Source organism: Trachemys scripta, chromosome 5 (assembly GCF_013100865.1).
Source record: "Trachemys scripta elegans isolate TJP31775 chromosome 5, CAS_Tse_1.0, whole genome shotgun sequence".
NCBI lineage: Eukaryota > Metazoa > Chordata > Testudines > Emydidae > Trachemys > Trachemys scripta.
In genome coordinates this window covers 121,464,263-121,485,858 of record NC_048302.1, presented here as the reverse complement: position 1 = coordinate 121,485,858, position 21,596 = coordinate 121,464,263, and the positions used below count along the sequence as shown (strand labels likewise).

At 43.4% G+C, this 21,596-nt stretch overlaps 1 protein-coding gene across 1 annotated transcript in view; it reads right to left on the bottom strand.

The window, feature by feature from the left end:
- The window catches only part of POLN (DNA polymerase nu), a 201,008-nt gene that overhangs the window by 91,150 nt on the left and 88,262 nt on the right, over positions 1-21,596 (bottom strand). Inside the window, exons 13-15 of the mRNA XM_034772539.1 lie at positions 7,017-7,074; positions 5,046-5,123; positions 4,039-4,153 (exon numbers count right to left, since the gene is read on the bottom strand). Of these exons, the coding sequence (XP_034628430.1) occupies positions 4,039-4,153; positions 5,046-5,123; positions 7,017-7,074 (251 nt within the window). The remainder of the gene's footprint in view (positions 1-4,038; positions 4,154-5,045; positions 5,124-7,016; positions 7,075-21,596) is intronic.

Here is a 21,596-nt window from a genome sequence, read left to right as displayed (position 1 = left end):
CTTTTTTAAAGATTATTGTGATACATTGACATACATAATTATAAAATTCAGCACTTATATAGCACTTTAAAAAGGTAAAATACTGTATAAACATGAATTAACTCTCATAACATTGCTGTGAGCTAAGTATTATCATCCCTATTTTACCGAGGGGAAATCAGAGAAAATATTTATATCAAGTGATTTCCAGGACCAAACAGAGTCAGTGGCAGAGCGAGAATGGAAATATAGGAGGAGTTCCTGGCTCTGGTGCAGGTATCTCTTTCTAGTAGATCATGATGCTTTCTCATGTGGGTAGTGTTAGCAGTTAATCATTGTTTTAGAGCCATCAAAGGGCAAAACTGTGGTTATTGTTTTTGATTGTGTAACTATAAATTACAACTCGCTCATTTCATATAACCTGCACTCAACTTCCTTCTACAATCTCTTTAATTAATTTTATTTTTATATAAAAACTATTTATTTGCTTATTTCTGCAACTACTGGTCTTAATATGCAATAAGCAAACATTGTGTCTTCTAATCTTTGTTAGGTTTTAATAATTGGAGAAATGTTTTATCTACTAGATGTTTTTGTTTTACCAGTGTTTGTATTGGCTATGTTTAAACACAGTGTACTTAGTGTTTTTGCTAAAGTGTTTTTGTCTTTGCTATTTTGTTCATTGTTTTTTAGATTGTTATGTTTTATTTGCCATGTATTTACATAGACCAACCGCATACACAAAATACACCCTCTGTGTATGGAAATATTCGCACACATTCAGATACTCAGTGTTTTGCAGGCAGAATGTAGGGCATGAATTTTAAAGTATGTCCCTAAAAGTTAGTTTGGATCCATACAGCTTATAACCCATCTGAAACCATACGTCTATTTGCAATATCATAATAGTTTCCACGGCAGCTAAACATAAGTCATAAATTAAGGATTCCAACTACGAGAGCTGAATAAGAATTAGGTATGACAAAATATTCTAAAAGTTCTTGTTTTTAATAGAAGACTTCTTAACCAGGATCAAGGAGAGAAAACTACAGAAAGTCTGTGTGCTCATACAGAACCTAGGACACTAGATCCCAGATCCTGGTTAAAGTCACTGGGTGTAATTAATAATGATTATAATAATATATATATTATAAAGTCACTGGGTGTAATTAATAATGATTATAATAATATGTATATTATAAAGTTGCTTCCAAACAAAGTTTTCTTGAAGTTGAAAAGAGAAGGCAGCCACTGTTTGAAGAATCATTATGTAATAGTTTTGTAGACTCATCATCACACTCATATCTGATAAAAAAATTGACTGTAACATTTCATTGAAGTTGAAGTTCCTGGGTAGCAACTATACAAGGTTGGCAGCTGTCAAGAGCTGTGAGATTACTGACTAGAATAACATGTCTGGAGCCCTGCCTACAATTGAGACAAAATTTGATTCATATTCATGCACATATTTACAATATACCTCCAAAATGAAATAAGGATTTAATTCCATCAAGAGGTTCTAATGACATGATAATATACCAGACTTAATTATATCAGCAGATGCTCAAAATCGAATCTAACAATTATTTTCCAATAAGCGTGCTCTTATCAGTCTATTGTCTTTCTAGAGCTACAATCCTGGGAATCCTTGAGTCTTGTACCATCAGGCTATCCACCCCACCTGCATTGATTCAAGAATCGTAAGGTGGGAAACCGCAACTTCATCTACCCTCAGTTTCTTTCCACTACTTTAGAGTTCATTCATAAATACTCCAGAGAAAGGGACAATGAGGGTTGGAAGTGTGTTTCTGCAGAAATTTGGAAACAGTAGAAACTCAGTAGCAGAGACAATCAGCAGAAGCTGGGCCTGGTAGACTCTGATGACGTCATCAGTGCCTGACTGGTATTTACACCCTTTACTGTGGATGGTCTCTCTCCCCCCTTTGCTGTTTGCTCCTACTCTATCCTGCCCTCTCCATCACAGTCTCTGTACTTCAGCCTGGCTCCACCTGTCCTCCATGGGCCCCTGCTTCCCTTTCCCCTTAACTTCTCCCTTTCATGCCCTTCCTTGTCTCTTTTTTTAGCTAATCTGCTCTCAAAAAAATTCCATACAAACAATTAAAAAAAGAAAAAAACAACAAAAAGTGTAACTTACATAAGGCTCGCAGACCATCACTTTGTTCACTCTGCTTGTACGCTATACCCTTTCTCTCCAATCATTTGTCTGCCTTGTCTATTGAGACTGAAAACTCTTTGGGGCATGAACTGTCTCTTATTGCATGCTTGTAAAGTGCCTAGCACAGTGGGGTCCCAATCTCAGTTGGTGTCTCTAGGTTCTACCACATACAAACTAATAAGTAAGGCTGCGAGTTTGTCATGGAGGTCATGGATTCTGTGACTTTCCGTGACCTCCATGACATCTGCAGTGGCCGGTGCGCCTGGCCCGGGAGCCGCCTGAGCAGCTCAGGCAGCCCCTGAGCCAGATGCCCCAGCCGCTGCTGGGACTGTCTCGGGCCACCACCCCCCTCCCACCAGCAGCATCAGGAGTTTGGATGTGGGAGGAGGCTCAGGGATGGCTGGTGCATGGGCGGCGGGGAGGGCTCTGGGTGACGCTTACCTTGGGGGGGCTTCCTGGAAGTGATGACATCCTAGGCAGAGCCATGGCCAGGGGGCTCTGCACACTGCCTCCACCTGTAGGTACCACCCCTGAGCTCCCATTGACCGTGGTTCCTGGCCAACAGGAGCTGCTTTGCCGGCACTCGGGGTGGAAGCAGCAAGCAGATCTGCATGGCCTCACCTCTGCCTAGGAGCTGAGGGAGGTTGATATCACTGCTTCCAGGGAGGTGCAGAGTTAGGTAAGGAACCTGCCAGCCCCTCACCCCTCCCCAGCACCAAGCCACGTGCCGCTGTCCGCCTCCCCCCACCCCACCCGAGCATCCCTGGCACCCCTGGGCTACTCCCCCAAAGATTTAGTCAGGAGTATATAGTACAAGTCATGGACAGGTCACGGGCCATGAATTTTTGCTTACTGCCCGTGACCTGTCCATGACTTGTGCTAAAAACACCCGTGACTAAAACATAGCCTTACTAATAAGTAATACATTTGAAATAATGCAGTTACTAGAAATACACCATTTTTTCTTCACTGGAATTTATCTACCGATCTCCTTTCTCTGGAGATCAACAAAGAGTAATAATCCCAGGAATAGGGCTGAGAAGGACTTAATTAAAAAGGATTGAAACACTGCTCTTTCTCCTGAGTATCAGAGGGTCTGTCAGGAGACTGAAGATGAGCCCTCACTGGAGCCACAAGAATCCCATGAGCGCTGTCCTCTCTGTTTCCTGTACAGGTAGACTTTGTTTTCCAACATCTTTAGCAGATGTCTAAGGTTTTCAAAATACTTGTGATATAATTGGAGTGAATATTATCATCGGGAGACATGACAGAGAGAAAGGATGTTTTGTAATCCTTCATGAAGCTAATTTAGGTCACAGCTGAGCCGATCCTTTTAAAATGTATTTGTGAATAATTATGCAATGAAAAATTGTCAACATTTATAACACGCTACTTGCAATGAGTTATTTGACCAGTTCTAGTCATCAGGCTCATCTAGGTCAGTACTATTTGAGTCTTGAGACAGATTATCCATATATTAGCCAGTGGTAATGAAAGCTGTGGAGGAGAAGGGGATGAATAGAACCCGTGCATTGCTTTGAAGGACATGGGTGAGGAACTCTTATACTCCCTTTCATAATTCTGAAATCCTTTTGGTATGCTTGCCAGCTCCCAATCTTTTGAAAAAGTATCAAATTTTCAAGAAAATAAGTATTGTGCCGAAATACATTATATCACTATGAATATACAGTAATACAAGAGTTGAAGGTACTTTTGTCATTTTCTTGACCTAGTTCTGTGGTTTTCAACCATTTTTCATTTGTGGACCCCTAAAAAATTTCAAATGGAGTTGTGGATCTCTGAAAATCTTAGACATAGTCTGCAGACCCCAGGTTGGAAACCATTGGCCTGGTTTACATCAGATGGTGTAAATGTACTCTTACCATTGAGAAGCCAGTGTAGTAAACACATCAGTGGTTTCAGGTTCTTGGAACAGTTTCAGAAGTTCTGGGTCACAGGATAGGTGTGCAAGGATTCTTAGTTCAATATGGGAAAAATCTAGCAAATAAAACTCTCCATTAGTACCCTTGCAACTTTTCTATTATTATACTTTTTAACATCCTTTCCATATTTATTTCCATTGTTATATTTTTCAGTTACAGGGCAACAGAATTTTATAGAATTCATGTTTTTTCACAAAAGGTTATAATTTTGTGAAAAAACTCGAAACCAAAACAATATAAAACTTGAGAGCCTACAAGTTGAAGCAGGAAGGGACATACAAATGTTTAGCATATCTGGCATGTAAATACTTTGCGTTGCCAGCTACAACAGTGCCATGTGAACACCTGTTCTCACTTTCAAGTGACATTGTAAATAAAAAGCGAGCAGCATTATCTCCCATAAATGTAAATAAACTTGTTTGTCTTAGCAACTGACTGAACAAGAAGTAGGACTGAGTGGACTTCTATGAGGTGAATAGAAAAATATCCAAAATATTAATAATAAATTTAAATTGGTATTCTACTATTAACAGTGCAATTAAAACTGCAATTAACCGTGACTATTTTTTTAATCTAGTTAATTTGCTTTGTAATAATTGCATGCATTAACTGTGATTGACAGCTCTAGTGAGAATTAAACTTGCCCAAGGCATGAAAACTTTCTGCATGAATGATTAAAGTTTGGCAAAATTATAGGTGCTTATGCTGAAAAGTATTAGGTAGCTTTACAGATAGATATTGCTACCAGCACTGCCTATAATACAGACATTCAGACTCTGCTTGTGAGGAATGGGCCACTCTTGAAGATAACTACACTTAACATCAATGCTTTTGCTTCACAAGGTCAATGAAGATGTAGTGGCATCCAAAAGAGAACTGGCAGCAGATATCACAGGACTTTTGTTAATAATAAACAATCATAAGATAATTTCCATTATTATTGTTACCTGCTGCTAAGAACGTATATCCTTTAGCTGAAACAAACAATGTTCTTGGGGAAATAGTTACTATTTCATTTTCTTTTCCTAGAAAGGAGATGGGAGAAACATATATTATATCACAGAAACAAAACAATAAAACTCTGTTGTAAAACAGGCAAGGTTGCTAAGCATCGGACCTACCTGACAGACCACCACAAATGCAAGGAATTGAAAAGTTAAGCCATCTAACAGCAATTATCCTGTACTCAACAAATAAATAATGAATTAATTTCCTACTGCAATCACAATTTCCTAGGAAATTATTTCCATGTGTACTGAGTCTTTACAGAAGAAAGACAGGACGACAAGTAAAAGTTAATGCATTACTGGAATCCTATTCTACTTGGTGTAGGAGAGGCAACAATGCTTGAAGCATAGTATATTTCCTCTACTACTGATTGTGACCAACTGATTGTAAAAGTTGCAAAGGAGGAAATGAGAAGGTCTGGAGAAGTTTGCAAAGGAAAGGAAAACCTGAAAAAACGTAGTTTTGCAAAGTACATATGAGTAGGGCTCCGTGTTTGTCACGGAAGTCGTGGAAGTTATGGATTCCGTGACTTCCTGCAACCTCCATGACTTCTGCAGCGGCCAGTGTGGCTGACCACATGGCCACCCAAGCAACTGGCCCTGGAGCCAGCTGCTCAGGGCAGCCCTGCAGTCAGCCACACCAACTGGTGCGGCTGGCCTTGGGGACCACCTGAGCAGTGGTCCCAGGGGTGGCTGGAGCTGCTTCAGCTCGGAGCAGCAGCTGGCCCCCCAAAGCTCCCGCCCCAGCAGTGCCCCTCCCCCTAAGATTCATTCAGGAGTATTTATGGTATAAGTCATGTATAGGTCACGGGCCGTGATTTTTTGTTTCTTGCCCATGACCTGTCCATGACTTTTACTAAAAATACCCATGATTAAATCGTAGCCTTACATATGATCCATGAGTATCATTAATGAATTTTGCCAGGCTCAGTCTAGGTCTGCCTATGTGTTGTAGTACACATTGGGTAGCATGGATATGTATCCACAGTTTGTACACAGATGAAATAGATAAAAATAACAGGAGAAATTACAAACTGCCAGCTTTAGCAATTGAGTTTTTTCTCATCTCAGATAGACACTTATGTTAAGGTTTTTATTGTTATTCCAAACTGCGCTCCTCCTTTCACTTGCACTTATATAAACCCTTTTGCTTCATTATATTGAACTGTGTCCTATTCCAAAGCCTCCTGGGCAAAGCCCACCACTACTCTTCCAAAAACCAAGAGCAACAAAGCAGCAGCAGCAGCTCTACACAGTGATCCTGTGCAGCTACCTGCAGGAAGAAAAGGTTATGTAAGCAAGTCTCTCTTACACTACAGTTCACTATTGTGGGTCCAGTCCTTCCTCTATCACTTGGGTCATGATTCCCTAGGACTTACAGCCCTCTCTCTACTATCTTCCTTGAATCCAGTTTATAGCATCCATCTGACTAGCAATCAAAGGATATTTTGGCCGTTAGCTGTTAGTTTGATTTATGGGGCCTACTCAGTCTAGCATTGGCACCTCCCTAGGAGAAGCTTTCTCAGATGAAAGCATAGAAAAACTTCTTAGTAAAATAAGGCAGGATAATTTGGTTCCATTACAACGATGCAAGCTCCAAACTGTGGAAAAAGAACACAAACTGAAGGTAGGAGGACTGGCCGGGAGAGCAGAGAATATTTAAATTGATAAACTTGCTTGCATAAATCAAGGAAGAGGCAGCAAACCCACATTCTGTACTGGCAAGAAGCAGCAGAAAGATTAGTTTAAAAGATAATGTTATAATATAACTACACAGTTAAAATGTAGTCTCTCACCATTTTTGAGATGTTGGTATGCTTTAATAGTACTTGATCACATATTTTTACTCAGACACTTAGATAAATGCATGTCATTTTATAAAACTATATAAACAAAAACTTTTGCCTTTACCTTTTACATATTGCTTCTTAATAATTTGAACTGGATGCTTGGATATACCTTGGATATTCTGTAAATAAAATAACAGGAAGTAAAAATTTACAGGAATTGAAAATGTTTTTTAAAAGTATAATTTAGGAGAACATAAAAGATTAATTTGATTGATTATATAATGTTAACATATTTTGTTTGTTTTATATTAAACAATATTAGAACTATATTTTGACAATATACTTATATTTAATTGTAAATTATATAAATGTAAAATTAAGCATTTTGAATTATATGACACAAAACCCAATTAATGGAAATGATAATTATGTACAGCACACACTCACATTTAAGTCATGAAATGTACACTAAAATTTCAAGTATGGAATTGGGGTGTTAGAGAGTCTAGTGGGATTAAGTAGAGTAACTAAAATTATTGTATCAACAGATGAGAAAGAGAAGCAAGCACAGCAAAACTATGAAAATTGAGCGTGGTCTGGAAAGCCATATTAAGTGGAAGAGAAGGCTATAAAGACTTACATGATGGAGGATCGGGAAAGCCTAAAGCTTAAGAGAAGAGAAGGCATTATTATGATAAGAGAGATTTGAGGTAAGTTTTGGGTGGAGTGATTGCCATATATGCAGGTTACTCATGTTTGCTTAAAAATCATTAAATTAGGGTAGGACGTTAAATCTGGACTCTTTCATATCACAATACACAGAATTGTTATTTTGCTTATCTAAAAAATATGTTTTTAGTTAACCCAAGTAGCCATTCTGTGTACTGTAAAGACTTGGAGCCAATCTGTCAGTGCAGGACAGGATGCTTCAGGGCAACTGGTAATAGTGGGGGAAACACATGGCTGGGCACACCTTACTGCTCCTTTAAAGGAACATTATTCATCCTAGCTGCAGATTACAGCTTATACACTGAAAGCCTGATCAAGCCCCCAAGCTAGCAGATCACTTCCCCCAGAGCTGTGATGCACCCAGGGCTGGCTCCAGACACCAGCGAAGGAAGCAGGTGCTTGGGGCGGCCAATGGAAAGGGGAACACGTCCGGGTCTTCGGTGGCAATTCAGCAGCAGGTCCCTCAGTCCCTCTCTTCCTCTTTGAGCTGCTGCCGAAGTGCCGCCAAAGAGGAAGAGAGGGAATGAAAGACCTGCCGCCGAAGAATGAAGCGACGCAATTGAGCTGCCACCGATCGGCTTTATCTTTTTTATTTTATTTTTTGCTTCGCCACTTGGAGCAGCAAAAAAGCTGGAGCCAGCCCTGGATGCACCAGCCAGGGCAGTAAGCCAGAATCCTAACCTAAATCTAGAGCAAAATCCCTCTCTGCTGATGCACTGATGGGAAGGGCCTGGGCAGGGCTTAAATTCAGCCGGATATGTCCAGAGCAGAGCTCCGGTAAATATTTCCAAACCCTCAGGAGCCCCAGCATGCCCCGCGAGGCTGAAGCCCCGAGCCCTGGTGCCTCCTGTGGGGCTGAAGCCCCGTGCTCTGTGGCTCTAGGAAATACTCAATGAGAATTGAAGCCCTGGGAAAATTAAGGGTTCTGAACACTCTTTTCCTCTACTAGCACACCTTTGCAACACAGAACAAAGTTTTGCCCTATATTTAGCATTTTATTTGCTATTCCACATTTTTCTTCGCCCTTTTCTTTGGAACCATCACCTGTTAAAAGCAGGTAGGCATACATTGCTGTCAATTTTTCTGTGACTGAACAAGAAAGACACCTGTGGATCTTTGCCCTTTACTATAATATTTCTAGTGTACTGTGAAACTTTGAACAATGAGAATGGATTTCTGGTTGAATCATGCTTTATGTAAGGATAGGATTCAAGTAAAAAATCTAAGATTTTCCAAAGATATATGATGTTCTAACGCAGCTTTTGGGAATAAAACTGAATTCTACAGGAATTGTTTATCCTTGAAGGACTCTTACATGCTGATCTTGATTTGTGGATGCACCACCAAACATAATAATTCAGACAAAAAAGCTTTTTTAAAATTTTAATCTGTTTTATCTCAAATATTATTTTCAGATACTGTAGCATCATAAGCTTATGCTATCTACTACAGTTACATTTTTAAATTTATAATAAATTATGGAAGAGGTTGTTTATTAAGTACAGCAAATCTACAAGTATAAAAACTGAGAACCGTCTAGGCTTATCAGTAAAGAAGACAATGCAGGGCTAGGTGTCAAAGGGATAATAATTTAACAATCCCTTTTAGAGACCTGGGTTCACAGCTCGTAAGAGTTACCAATGAAAGGTATGACTGCAACCAGTAAGGACTATCAGTGAAGTGTGAAACATGACATCCATGATAACTTCCTCCTGTTATTTTGTGACACTATTCCCCATCACCTGGACAGGTAGCATCTGACAATACATGACATGTAACATTTAGCATATGATAATGTGTGTCAACTCCAATTGTTATCAGTTCATATAATACATCTGTACATAACTCAGTGGTTAGATGAATGTGCCAAAGTTATATGTTTGAGGATGCAAGAATGTTGGGAGCAGGGATGTACAATTTCAAAATAAGAAAAGTCACTCCCTATGCAGTTTTGAACTCAGGACCATTTTTTTTAAACTAAAAGGTATGCAATCAAATTGAAAAGTAAATTAAGTTAAAATTTTAGCAATCCATGTATACTTATAATGAAATAAAATAGAAAAAAGTAAAAATGATTTCCCCCAGTACCACTGTGAGGGTATTCACAATTAAATGTGTACAAGATGGACCTCTGCCTAAACAACACACACAAATATATAGTGCATTACTAAATGAAGTCCAATATTTTTTCACATTAAAGGAAAACTAAGAGCATTTTTCTCAACCCACTAATGTGCAGACTGGCAAGGAAAGAAACACGTATTACCATGAATAAAAGTTTGAAATTTATTTTTTGTTTTTTAATTCTTTACTTGAAAGTAGCAGTTCTAAACATTTGTGTCAATTCTGATGTAAAATAATGTGGTTTGTGATGCGAGGGACAAATTTTCAAAATGATACCTACTTAAATTGTGTGCACATAATCCACATTTATGTGCATAAAACAAGTACAGTAAATGGGTGTCTATGTGCTTGTTAATATGAATAATGTGGACAATCTAAGTGGGTGGGAGAGCTGCTAGATTTTCACCATTTTTGAAAATCAGACCATGATTCAAATGCCTAGGTATAGATTTACGAGGCTAACTTTACCCATTTTTGAAAAATTTGGCCTAAAAGTTTTTCTTCTGACAATTTAATATTGATGGAATATTATTTTATATTCTTTTCCATTCGGCTTTCACAAGGCTAGTGACACTGCTCAACAAGATGTGTGTTTCCAGCTCTACATTAAGAAATGCCACTTGTAAATAAAAACTTTAACAACAATAACTTTCAGTTATTCCTGTTGATTGGACAGCCTGAACTTGTGAATTTCCAAATTCTTGCACAAAGTGAAATTGATACAGATTTCCTTTAAACATTACTTTACCAAGGTAAAAGAATACTGTATTACATTTCTATTCTCACTGAAAACCAAATGCAAGTACAGTGTCCATCATGCTAATCTTAGAGTGTTTTCAGAAGTTTTACTAATGCCTCTTAAAATTCCATTCATGTAATCCCAAGGCAAGAAACATTTATACTGCATCTATTTTCTCATGTAAAATAGTCAGCAAATTACAATTTAAATAACTCTTCGGAAGAGAATTAATTTGGAGAATATGTGCAAGCTAATGCTGATTTTTAAGAGCATTTAGAGATTTAAGAGGGTAGAGAAACAAAGACAAGGAACTTAAAAGAAGCCTCCACATAAAAATCTTCTCGGTACTTGTGTCTGACAGTAAAGTATGCTTCAGATGATTCAGTGTCCTTCTCAAGGAGGCAGGTACCTGGAGTCCTATGCCACAACAAAATTTAGAACCGACTTGCCCAGGGAGACATCCAAAGCAGCCTTCCCTTCCAGAGGCCAGCCACGCCCCCCCTGCCCCGGACACTCATACCCCCTCCTTCCCTGAGCCCAGCTGCAGTCCTCCCACCTCCCCAACCCAGACATTCACCGACTCCTACCCTTCTAGATCCCAGGGATCCAGAGAGAGAAACAGCCTGATGCTGGGTCCTGGGCTTGCACAGACTTTCCTGCGTGCTGCCACCTCCTTCCTTCAGGGCCTGTTGTCCAAAACACCTGGACTCACGGGCTACGAATCATGGAATCATAGGACTGGAAGGGATCTCAAGAGGTCATCTAGTCCAGTTCCCTGCACTCATGGCAGGACTAAGTATTATCTAGACCATTCCTGACAGGTGTTTGTCTAACCTGCTCTTAAAAACCTCCAATGATGGAGATGTCACAACCTCCCTAGGCAATTTATTCCAGTGTTCAACCACCCTGACAGTTAGGAAGTTTTTCCTAATGTCCAATCTAAACCTCCCTTGCTGCAATTTAAGCCCATTTCTTCTTGTCCTATCCTCAGAGGTTAAGAACAATAATTTTTCTCACTTCTCCTTGAAACAAACTTTTACATATTTGAAAACTGTTACCATGTCCCCTCTCAGTCTTCTCTTTTCCAGACTATACAAACCCAGTTTTTTTTCAATCTTCCCTCATAGATCATGTTTTCTAGACCTTTAATAATTTTTGTCGCTCTCTTCTGGACTCTCTCCAATTTGTCCACGTTCTTCCTGAAATGTGGCACCCAGAACTGGACACAATACTCCAATTGAGGCCTAATCAGCGCAGAGTAGAACAGAATTACTTCTCGTGTCTTGATTACAATACTCCTGCTAATACATCCCAGAATGATGTTTGCTTTTTTTGCAACAGTGTTACACTCTTGCCTCTTATTTAGCTTGTGGTCCACTATGACCCCCAGATCCCTTTCTGCAGTACTCCTTCTGAGGCAGTCATTTCCCATTTTGTATGTGTGCAACTGATTGTTACTTCCTAAATGGAGTACTTTGCATTTGTCCATATTTAATTTCATCCTATTTACTTCAGACCATTTCTCCAGTTTGTCCAGTCCCCAAAACTCTTGCAACCCCTCCCAGGTTGGTATCGTCCACAAACTTTATAAGTGTACTCTTTATGCCAATATCTAAATCATTGATGAAGATATTGAACAGAACCAGACCCGAAACGGATACCTGCAGGACCCCACTCGTTATGCCCTTCCAGCATGAAAGTGAACCACTGATAATTACTCGCTGGGAATGGTTTTCCAACCATTTTGTGAATGTGAAGGAGGAATTGTTTGCAGGACAGCCTGATTGCTCTAAACTTCAATATGTTGATGTGGAGCATAGATTCCTGAGGAGACCATGTCCCTTGCACTACCTGCCCCCCAATTTGAGCCCCTCACCTTGTGAGGGATGTACATAGTGTTTGTTAGCAGTAGCGAACTAAACAGGAAGCCCCCACACACATCCATACACCCCTCTCTTTCCTCTGTCTTTCCACCAGATAAAGAAGTCCAGGACCCTTCAAGGAACCATGACTAGAAAGTCAAGACTGTGTCTTCCCGGGGCGTACACTGTCTGTAGCCATGCTTGCAGGCATCTGAAGTAAAAGACCCCTTCAAATGGGGTCACGTATGTTTTTAGCCATATGACTCAACAGGACTAGGTAAGACCACAAAGCTGACCTGGGGTTCATCTGAATTTGCTGTATGAGTCTGCTTATACCAGACAATCCTTTCCTTGATAAGTATGTCCTGGGCAACATTATATCTATCCTTGCCCCGTTAAACTCTATAGTTTACATTGATTCCAGGGTAGACTTTTCCAGGATCATCCTGAGACCTAGCCTCTTGAACAAGTCCAGAAGCACAGTGGTCACTTCCTGAGTTACCTGGTAAGATATTCCCTGTAGGAGCCAGTGACAGGGCGTGCCTGCCCCACACTGGTAATGCAGGGGTTAAGTCCTCCCTTTTCGGCCGAGGAGGCCACACTCCCTCAGCCCTGCTGGGCATGCTCCGGCTGGAGACCAGACATAAAAGGGAGCAGCCCAGCTCATCCAGGGCTGATTGCCAAGGAGGGAGGATGCACATTGCAGGCTCCAGCCTGGGAACTGCAGAGGCCCCAGCCGGCGAAAGCCAGAGGTGCCGAAACCCAGGTAGATGCCCAAGCATCTATGGATGCCCAAAGAGTGTTGGAGTTGCTGAGAGCTGCACAGGCCGAGGAGCCCAGAGACATCTGGGCCAATGCACCAGGACAGGGTATGAAGTAGCTCAGGGGGACTAGTCATTGTGCTGGATGGCATCAGTGTGTTTCGATCAGATTCTCCACTGACTCAGTGGCGAGCACACTTGCCACTGCCAGGGCCCCGAGCTGGACCCCAGTGGTGCAGGGAGGGCCTGGGTCCCTCTACCTGGCTGCCACCCACCGCTGACTGGCCACTAGGCCAATCAGCCCTGCTGAAGAGGGCAGCTATATGGACTCTGGTTGTTAGGCTACCCCGCCCCAGCATGGAGGGTGGCTATATGGACTCTGGCTGGTAGGCCACCCTGGCAGAAAGGCAGCCATATGGCCCTTGGCCGATAGGCTATGCAGATATATAGACTCTGGCATAGCCCGCACCCAAGGGAAGCCATCTAGACTTTGGCCATTGGGCCACACAGCCTGAAAGGAGAAGGCAGCCATTTTGATTTTGGACATTAAGCCACGCTACCCCAAGACCCAGAGTGATCATGCAGACTTAGCAGCGGGGCTATCACAACTCTTACCCTATCCCAAAAGGGGACGGGCCGCGCCTGCCCCATGATAGATCCAATCATCAAAGTAGGGGTACACTGCCACCCCCTGCTGGTGTAAGTGAGTTGACACCACTAACAGTAACTTGATGAAAACTCTTGGTGCCATTGAGAATCCAAATGGAGCACCAGGTCCTGGCTGGGTTGCTAATCAGAGACAAACTTCAGGAATCTCCTGTGTGCCAGATGGATGTTTATGTGAAAATAGATGTCTTTGAGATGGAGAGGTCTGAACACATTTCCTGGATCTAGTGAGGGGAATAATTGAGGACATGGTCACTATTCTGAACTCCATGTGGCGGATAAACTTGTTCAGTTCCCTGAGGTCCAACATGGGTCTTCCTCCCCCCTGTCTTTTTGGGGTATGAGGAAGTATTTCCAGTATAACACCTTCCCCTTTGCTGCTGGAAGCACAAGTTCTAGCATCCCTAGTTGAAGGATGCACTCCGTATGCATCCGAAGAAGTGGGCTGTAGTCCACGAAAGCTTGTGCTCTAATAAATTTGTTAGTCTCTAAGGTGCCACAAGTACTCCTGTTCTTTTTCCTAGTTGAAGGAGTGACTCTGCTTCCTGCAGAAGAACCTGCTCATGAGATGGGTCAATTTCTAATACCCATCTGTCTGTGGTGATCTCTGTCCAGGCTAATAGCTAGTGGGATATTCACTCTCCAAAAGGGGGTGAGGGGAGGAACTATGAGACTAGTCTAAATCCAACAGGGCTGCTTATGCATGGCTCTTGAGAGTTTCATCAAAACACCGATTTAGGAGCCGGAGTTGCCTGGGAGACAGAAGACGACTGCCCCTGGACAAGTTCCCTGTGCACAGGCACTGACTTATTTTTTCAGATGGGTGCTCCACTCCCACTCCACTCCACTCCTTCCTGCGAGGCCCTGCCTTGCATCTCCTTTTCCTGCTCCTGCTCTGCCCAATCCCCTGAGGCTCCCTGCCCACTCGCTGCTCTCCACCCTCCCACTAGCACCTCCAGCCAGCCACCTAACAGCTGATCGGTGACACTGCCAAACAGCTGTAGTTGCTGGGTGCTGACACTATTTTTTTTTCTGTGGGTGCTTGACAGGGCCGTTGTGGGCCCCCATTGGTTGGTCCACAGAGCGAGGGGCCGGTTGGGGGCAATGAGACGCAGCGCAGCAGGAGTGGCCCTACTCAGCCCAGCACAAGGGCACTATTTACAAACCCCAAACTGCTAGACGCACACTGGCCCGCCCAGCCCTGCGGTGCCAGCGTGCCCCTTCCACACTGCCCCCTGCCCAGTGCCCTGCTCTTATGCCAGTGCCCCCTCACCCAGAGACTTACCCGACAGACCCCTATGTCCAGCACCCCCTGCCTAGAGACCCCTCCCGCTGACATCCCACCACAATTACACAGCACCCTGCACACCATACCCCCTGCCCAGCTCCCCCACCCACAGATCCCCTATTGTCCAGCACCCCCTTCACAGTCCCACCATCACAGCTGTACAGCACCCCATCTTCCTGAGGGGATTCTGCAGCAAATTCTGTGCATAATATTTTAAAATTCTGATTTTTTTTTAAATAAATAAATGTGGAAGCTCCACTATGGCAGTGGGGAGCACAGGCCACTGGCTGCATGGAGGTGGGAGATCACCCTGCAGCCTTCCCCCTCCCCTGGGACAGGGACTTGGCAGTGAGGTTGAACCTGACCCTTACACAGCACAAGGCCATTCCTGCCACAGAAACACCCTGGGGCCCTGCCCCTTTTGTGCCAGGCACATCAGATGTGGACAGGGAGGCTCAGCCCAGCAGCAGGATCCAAGTGCAGAGGAACTTGGTGTGGGGGTATCCAGATGGGAGTAAGAGGGTTCTGTGTGGGGCAGTCTGGGTGCAGGCAGTTCAGTAGAGGATCTGGATGCACAGGGAGGTGCCAGGTGCAGGGGCAATAGGAGTCTGCAGGGGGGACCAAGTGAAAGTGGTTGGAGCTCAGTGTGTGTGTGGGGGGGGGGAGTCTGGGTGCAGGGGAGGTGGGGTTGTTGTACTTAAAGTACTGCACAGGATCTTTTCAGGGGGAATAAGGCAAACGCCAAATTCATTGGTAATACATGCATCAATCAACACTGTATCATATGCATATGATCTATATTACACTCATGCACTCACATACACACACACAAACACACTCTGTCTTGTTGTTGTTACCAACTAGTTGCTCCCCTTAACTTCACTGGCCAGGTGAGTTAGATAGGGGAGGGGTGGAGCTGGGCTTCTGCCGATCTGGATCAATGCTCCGATGTTGACAAGACCCAGGGTCCTCTGCAAGACACCTCACATTTATAGCAGTTTCCCTCTCATGCAAATCTATACCAGATTCAAAATCTGTGTCCGTTGGTCCTTTGTGCTGCTTCCTTCTAGGTGTTGTCCCAATACTGTTCAAAGAGGGTGTTTCCAAAAGAAGGTGCTTGAGTCTAACCCCCGCCCCCCAGGCCGTCAATATATCTGCTCTTCTTTAGTGAGTCCACTTGACAAGTTTGATTGTCCTTGGATCTGGCTTCCATCCCCTCTCCAACTACCCTGTTTCCCCGAAAATAAGACAGTGTCTTATATTAATTTTTGCTCCCAAAGATGCGCTAGGTCTTATTTTCAGGGGATGTCTTATTTTTCAGAAATGAAAAATGCCTTATTATCGGTGGATGCCTTATTATCGGGGAGGTCTTATTATCGGGGGGATGCCTTATATTACAACGAGAGGCAAAACTGTAAGTAGGCCTTATTTTCGGAGGATGTCTTATTTTTGGGGAAACAGGGTAGCTGTCTGGAGGTGCTTGCCTTCCACGCCTTGCTCATTCACACCTCATTCATTCAACATGCCAATTGATTAAGGGAGTGTGGGGAGGAGGAATTTTATTCTACTCCTAGCAAAATGACATTTTTCTTCTACTTTAACTATCCTTAGGGGCTATAACATTATACCAAGGCTTAACACAAAGTTTTCTCTAAGTTTTTCTACATAGGGATCTGATACAAAGTTCCTATATCAAAGGACTTGATACAAAGTTGTATGAAAATAGCTTAATACAGGGTTATATGAAGAGGCATAATACAAAGTCATATGAAAGTTATGTGAAGATGCTTAATATAGAGCTTTATCTACAGGGTTCATTTGGGTGGGGGTCAAGGTGTAGGTGGTTGGGGCTCAGTGGGAAGGGTGTCTGGGGGGGCTCATCGGGGGGGTACAGATGCAGGGGAGGTGGGGCTTGTCAGGGTGAGGGTTTGATGGGCCTACTTAATAGGGGAGCCCCAGCTGCTACCAAGGGGATCTGCATGCTGGGCCCCCGTTTCCCCTATCCCAGGGATTGGTAACTTTTGACACGTGGCCCACGCGGGTAAGCCCCCTGGCGGGCTAGGCCGGTTTGTTTACTTGCTGCGTCCGCAGGTTCGGCCAATTGCGGCTCCCACTGGCTGTGGTTTGCCGTTCCAGGCCAATGGGGGCTGCGAGAAGCCGCGGCCAGCACATCCCTCATCCTGCAGCCCCCCATGGGCCTGGAGCCGCGATTGGCTGAACCTGCGGACGCGGCAGGTAAACAAACTGGCCCAGCCCACTAGGGGGCTTACCCTGGCGGGCCGTGTGCTGAAGTTTGCCGATCCCTGCCCTATCCCCTTCTTTTCCCCATCCCATGCCCCTTCTCTCCCCACTGCCTCTGTCCCCCTGCCCTGCCTGCCCCACCATGGGCACTCACTGTTGTACAAGATGAAGGATGCTCCCAGCACACAGAATGGAGCTCAAACAGCACTAGGACCCAGAAGGTGGTGTCCAGCTGCAAAGTCCGGGGAGCTGAGCAGCACCTTCTTTTTTCAGCCTGGCTGTGCAGTGCTGCAGTCAGAGTAGGTCTGCTCGTTCCACCCCCCTCCCCAAGACCCCACTCCCGCTTCTTCTCTGTCTTCTCTCCCCAGGTGAGCATGCTGCGGCTGTGCTCATCCCCCACCCTCCTGCTGGCAAACAGCTGATCGGTGGCAGGGAGGGGGAGGGCGGGAAGGGAGCAAGCTGTGAGAAGAGACAGGGGAGGGGGAGCTTGGCTGCCCTACTGCAGCAGGAGCCTCAGTGCCAGGAGCACCAAGCTTCTGCCCCCCACAGGAGAGAGCGGGGGGCGGAGAAGAGTGGGCCTGGTCGGGGACCCCCTGGAGTGTGGACCTGGCTCCATGGTAAATCCGCTACTGGTGCTTAGGCACCGACTCCATAGGGGGCTCATGTCTCTATGCATTCTCTGACATTTGCAGAACAGCTTATGCAGAATGCCAGTGGAGGCTAGTCTTTGCCTAAACTGTGGCTTGCTGGATTTTTGCTTCATTGCAGCTGTGTATATACCAGCTTCATGAGTGTCAGTTTCCAGCAGTCAATACAGTTCTTGAAGCCGGGATCCTTGGTATCTCTCTGTCACTGTAGAAGTCAGCACAAACATTGAAGCTCTCTCCTAGACCACAAGCAGTAAGAAGGAACTAAAACAGTGACAGTCCAACCGCCCCCTTTATACCCTCAGTGAGGAGCATAAGGCGAGTGGGGGTGCATGTATGGACCAAATGGACACTTCTAGGGAAAATTCTCTGGTCCTAGGGTGTCACCTGTGGAGGGGCTCACAACTGTGAGTGCTTATCTCAGGGCAGACAGTCTTACCATGGAATCACAGACAGTCCCCTTAGTCTCTCCAGTTTATCTTGCCACCTAGACAAACAACTCTGTGACAAAACGTTATTAAAACAAAAAATCATATGGAGTGAGTGGGATGGGGCCTCGGAGAAGGGGCAGGGCAAGGGTGTTTGGTTTTGTTAGGTCAGAAAGTTGGCAACCCTATGTGGGGTTTGTATACCCCATCACAGGGGGGCACCTATTGGTTGGTCTGTGGAGTCAAGACATGCTCTCACAGCTCAGCTAAGTGTCATGAGAGAAGAGATATAAAGTTTGGGCTAGTGAGCTGCTTCCTGATTCTGCAGACCTGTACTTGTGAACCGCTCCTTTCCAAACATCATGGCTGCTGCAGAAGTAGGGAGGGAAACTGCACTCCACTTGCAGCAGTACATTTGCAGTGCAGAGACAATGTGGATATAGGGTCATGAAGACTTCCCCAACCTGGCCATCCTAAACCAGACTAGCATCTCCTATGTTGGGAAATGCTATTCTAGAGAGATTATACTACAGAAAGATGAAAAATATGTACTGTAAGATTTACCATTTGGAAAATTCTATTGTTTGAATATTGATCATGGTAGCTTTCTCAGTGTAGAAGAATAAAAATAGTACTTGGCTATTAACATTTCTACAGGAACTTTGTGAGACAAATAGTTACAGTAAAAAAGATAGATTTCCCAAGGTCATGTCTGTAAGGTTTAGAGAGATACAGTATGCAGTACAAAAAATAGGAAAAGTATGGCAGTGATCAAAGTCACCATGGTAACAACATCAGAGCTTGGAACTAGTGCGCATATGCAGTCCCAAGTAGTTGGTTTGACTTGTGTGTAGTTGCCACCTAGTGGCTACTAATGAATTAAAGGCATATATTTTCATTGAGGACAAAGCTACAAACACTGTTTTTCAAAAAGGAAAGATTACTCACAGGTAATGCGGTTGGTCATAACCCTGTTCACCCATCTTATTCAAAAGAGCCGTAACTATCAGGGTTATGGCTCCACCTATCAAGAAGAAGGGAGCAAGATCTGTCAATCAACTGTGGTACTTAAGTTTCTTTCCCTCAGTTTGAAAAGTTTGTAAAAGCATGAAAGAATGAGAAAATGTAGAATAATTGAAGAAGAACCCATGCTAAGTAACACTCCCTGAGATTTGGGTGAAAAAAAGACAACAACATACTGGCTTACAACATACTGATAGGTTACAGGCCTTTACCAGCAAACAATGGAAGTCTTGCATTCAACTTGGCTCTTGTTACAGCCTTCAAACAGACAAACTGCTTAAATTTTTTGAATGGCTGTGTACAAGAGAAGGAAAATGTATACAGCTGACTTTATGTGTAATAGCAGTGTAACACAATCTTCTGTGAAGTACAGGGTTCTATGCACAGCATCATTTAAACAATTAATTAACATGAACATCTATTAACCTTTGAGATAAACTCCAAGTGAAAGGAGACCACCACTTGTTCTGGAAAAAACCTCAATGATAGGGCAGAGAAATAAGAAGAGATCTCAGTTCTCCAACCCTACAAGCAGAAGTCCCAGCAGCTTAATATGCTACTTTAAAAGTGAGTAGAGTCAGGGGAATAGCTCCCATAGATTCAAATGTGGAACCCATAAACACATTAAAAATAAACAAAAGTTCCAATTATTGAAGCATGTATGACAGATGTAATGCTATGGAAACATGGGGTTTTCAAAGATTATTGGATTAACCTTATAAATGTATATATCTTTATGGCCTTGCTATTGAATTAAAGGATGTTTCCTTCAGGAACTAAAGACATTTAGGAAAGAGGGTAATTAATACAAATCCCTAATACTGAAACAATGCAGGTAATGAGTCTTTTGAAGATTTGATGAGTCTTTTGAAGATTTATCCCCCAAGGAATAGAATAGAGTGGTTTGACCTGATTGAAGAGACCTAAGATGACAAAGAACTTTGAAATTGTATAAAATATCAGCCCTGACCTGAGTAGATGGGCACTCACATTCAGTTCAAGATATGACATGAATCCATTACCAGAGAGGCACTGCTGAGGACTTGAAGTACTTTAAATCTTGCCAGGGTCTCCATGTAGAAGATGGTTGACCATCTGGTAAGCTAGGCATGCCTTTTGTTCTGAATAAGTAAAACTTTACTTTATGAAAGCTAGTTGTGCCACTGGATAACCTTGTCATTGCCCAGAGACAACAGAACTGCAGGTGCTGAACTGAAGTCAGATCTGCTGAGGTGATCACTGTGGATTTCAGGAGCCTGTAGTATAAGACCCTGGCCTGCAGGGAGAGGATTGTGGTATCCCACGCCAAAAAAGGTGACAGCTATAGGTCTGAGACCTAAGTAAGGTGCCTTTGAGAAGGCCACAAGGGGGGCAGAGGTGCAGTTAACTCAGGAAGAGTGACAGCATGCACTAGCAGGGAATTCACCATCAGGCCAATAAAAACCCTGTCAAGAAAAGCCTGCAGACATAAGGATGAATGAAGAAATCCAGAATAAATGTCAGTGTGTTTCTCCTCCTCCTAGTGAGAGATGGTACTCCTGAAACAGAGACTGTGGAGTTTCTTGAGTGCCTGTCACACAACAAAAATCCTTCCCTAGATACTAGAGCTATTCAATCTCCAGCCTGTTGGAGTTGGATTTTCTGGACTGGAAAACTGAATAGGGCCAGTGTACAGTGTACAGTGTGAGATCTTGTCTAAGTCAGCTTCCCTAGACAGTAAGTGATCAGACTCATCATTTTGGAGAGCCAACGACAACAAGGTCACATGCGAGCCAGCAGATGACCTCTGCCCTATTCTGTCTATCTTTAGTAACACCATGGTAAGCAATAATTCACTTCTGTGCTCCAATCCTGAGAGAATGCTTCCATTCAGAGTCCTGGAGACAAAGTTCCTGGAGAAGTATCTGGGAAACATTGCTGTCTTTTTAGAGGCAAAGTAGTTGTGATGACTATGACCATAAAATATGGGGTTAATAGTAATGTTACGCATATCACGGTGGTTATATGGAGAAACAACTTGCCAACCTGCAGACTCCTGCATGTGGGGTAGTTTTCCCTGGGAGTAAAAGGAACCATTATGGCCTCTAGATTAAAGGGCTGTATTTGAAAGGAGTATGAGGAAACAAAGTATTGGCAAAATCTCCACCTATTGAGAGCCATGCAAGGGTGATCAGTCAGTCAGTTCCTTTGGGA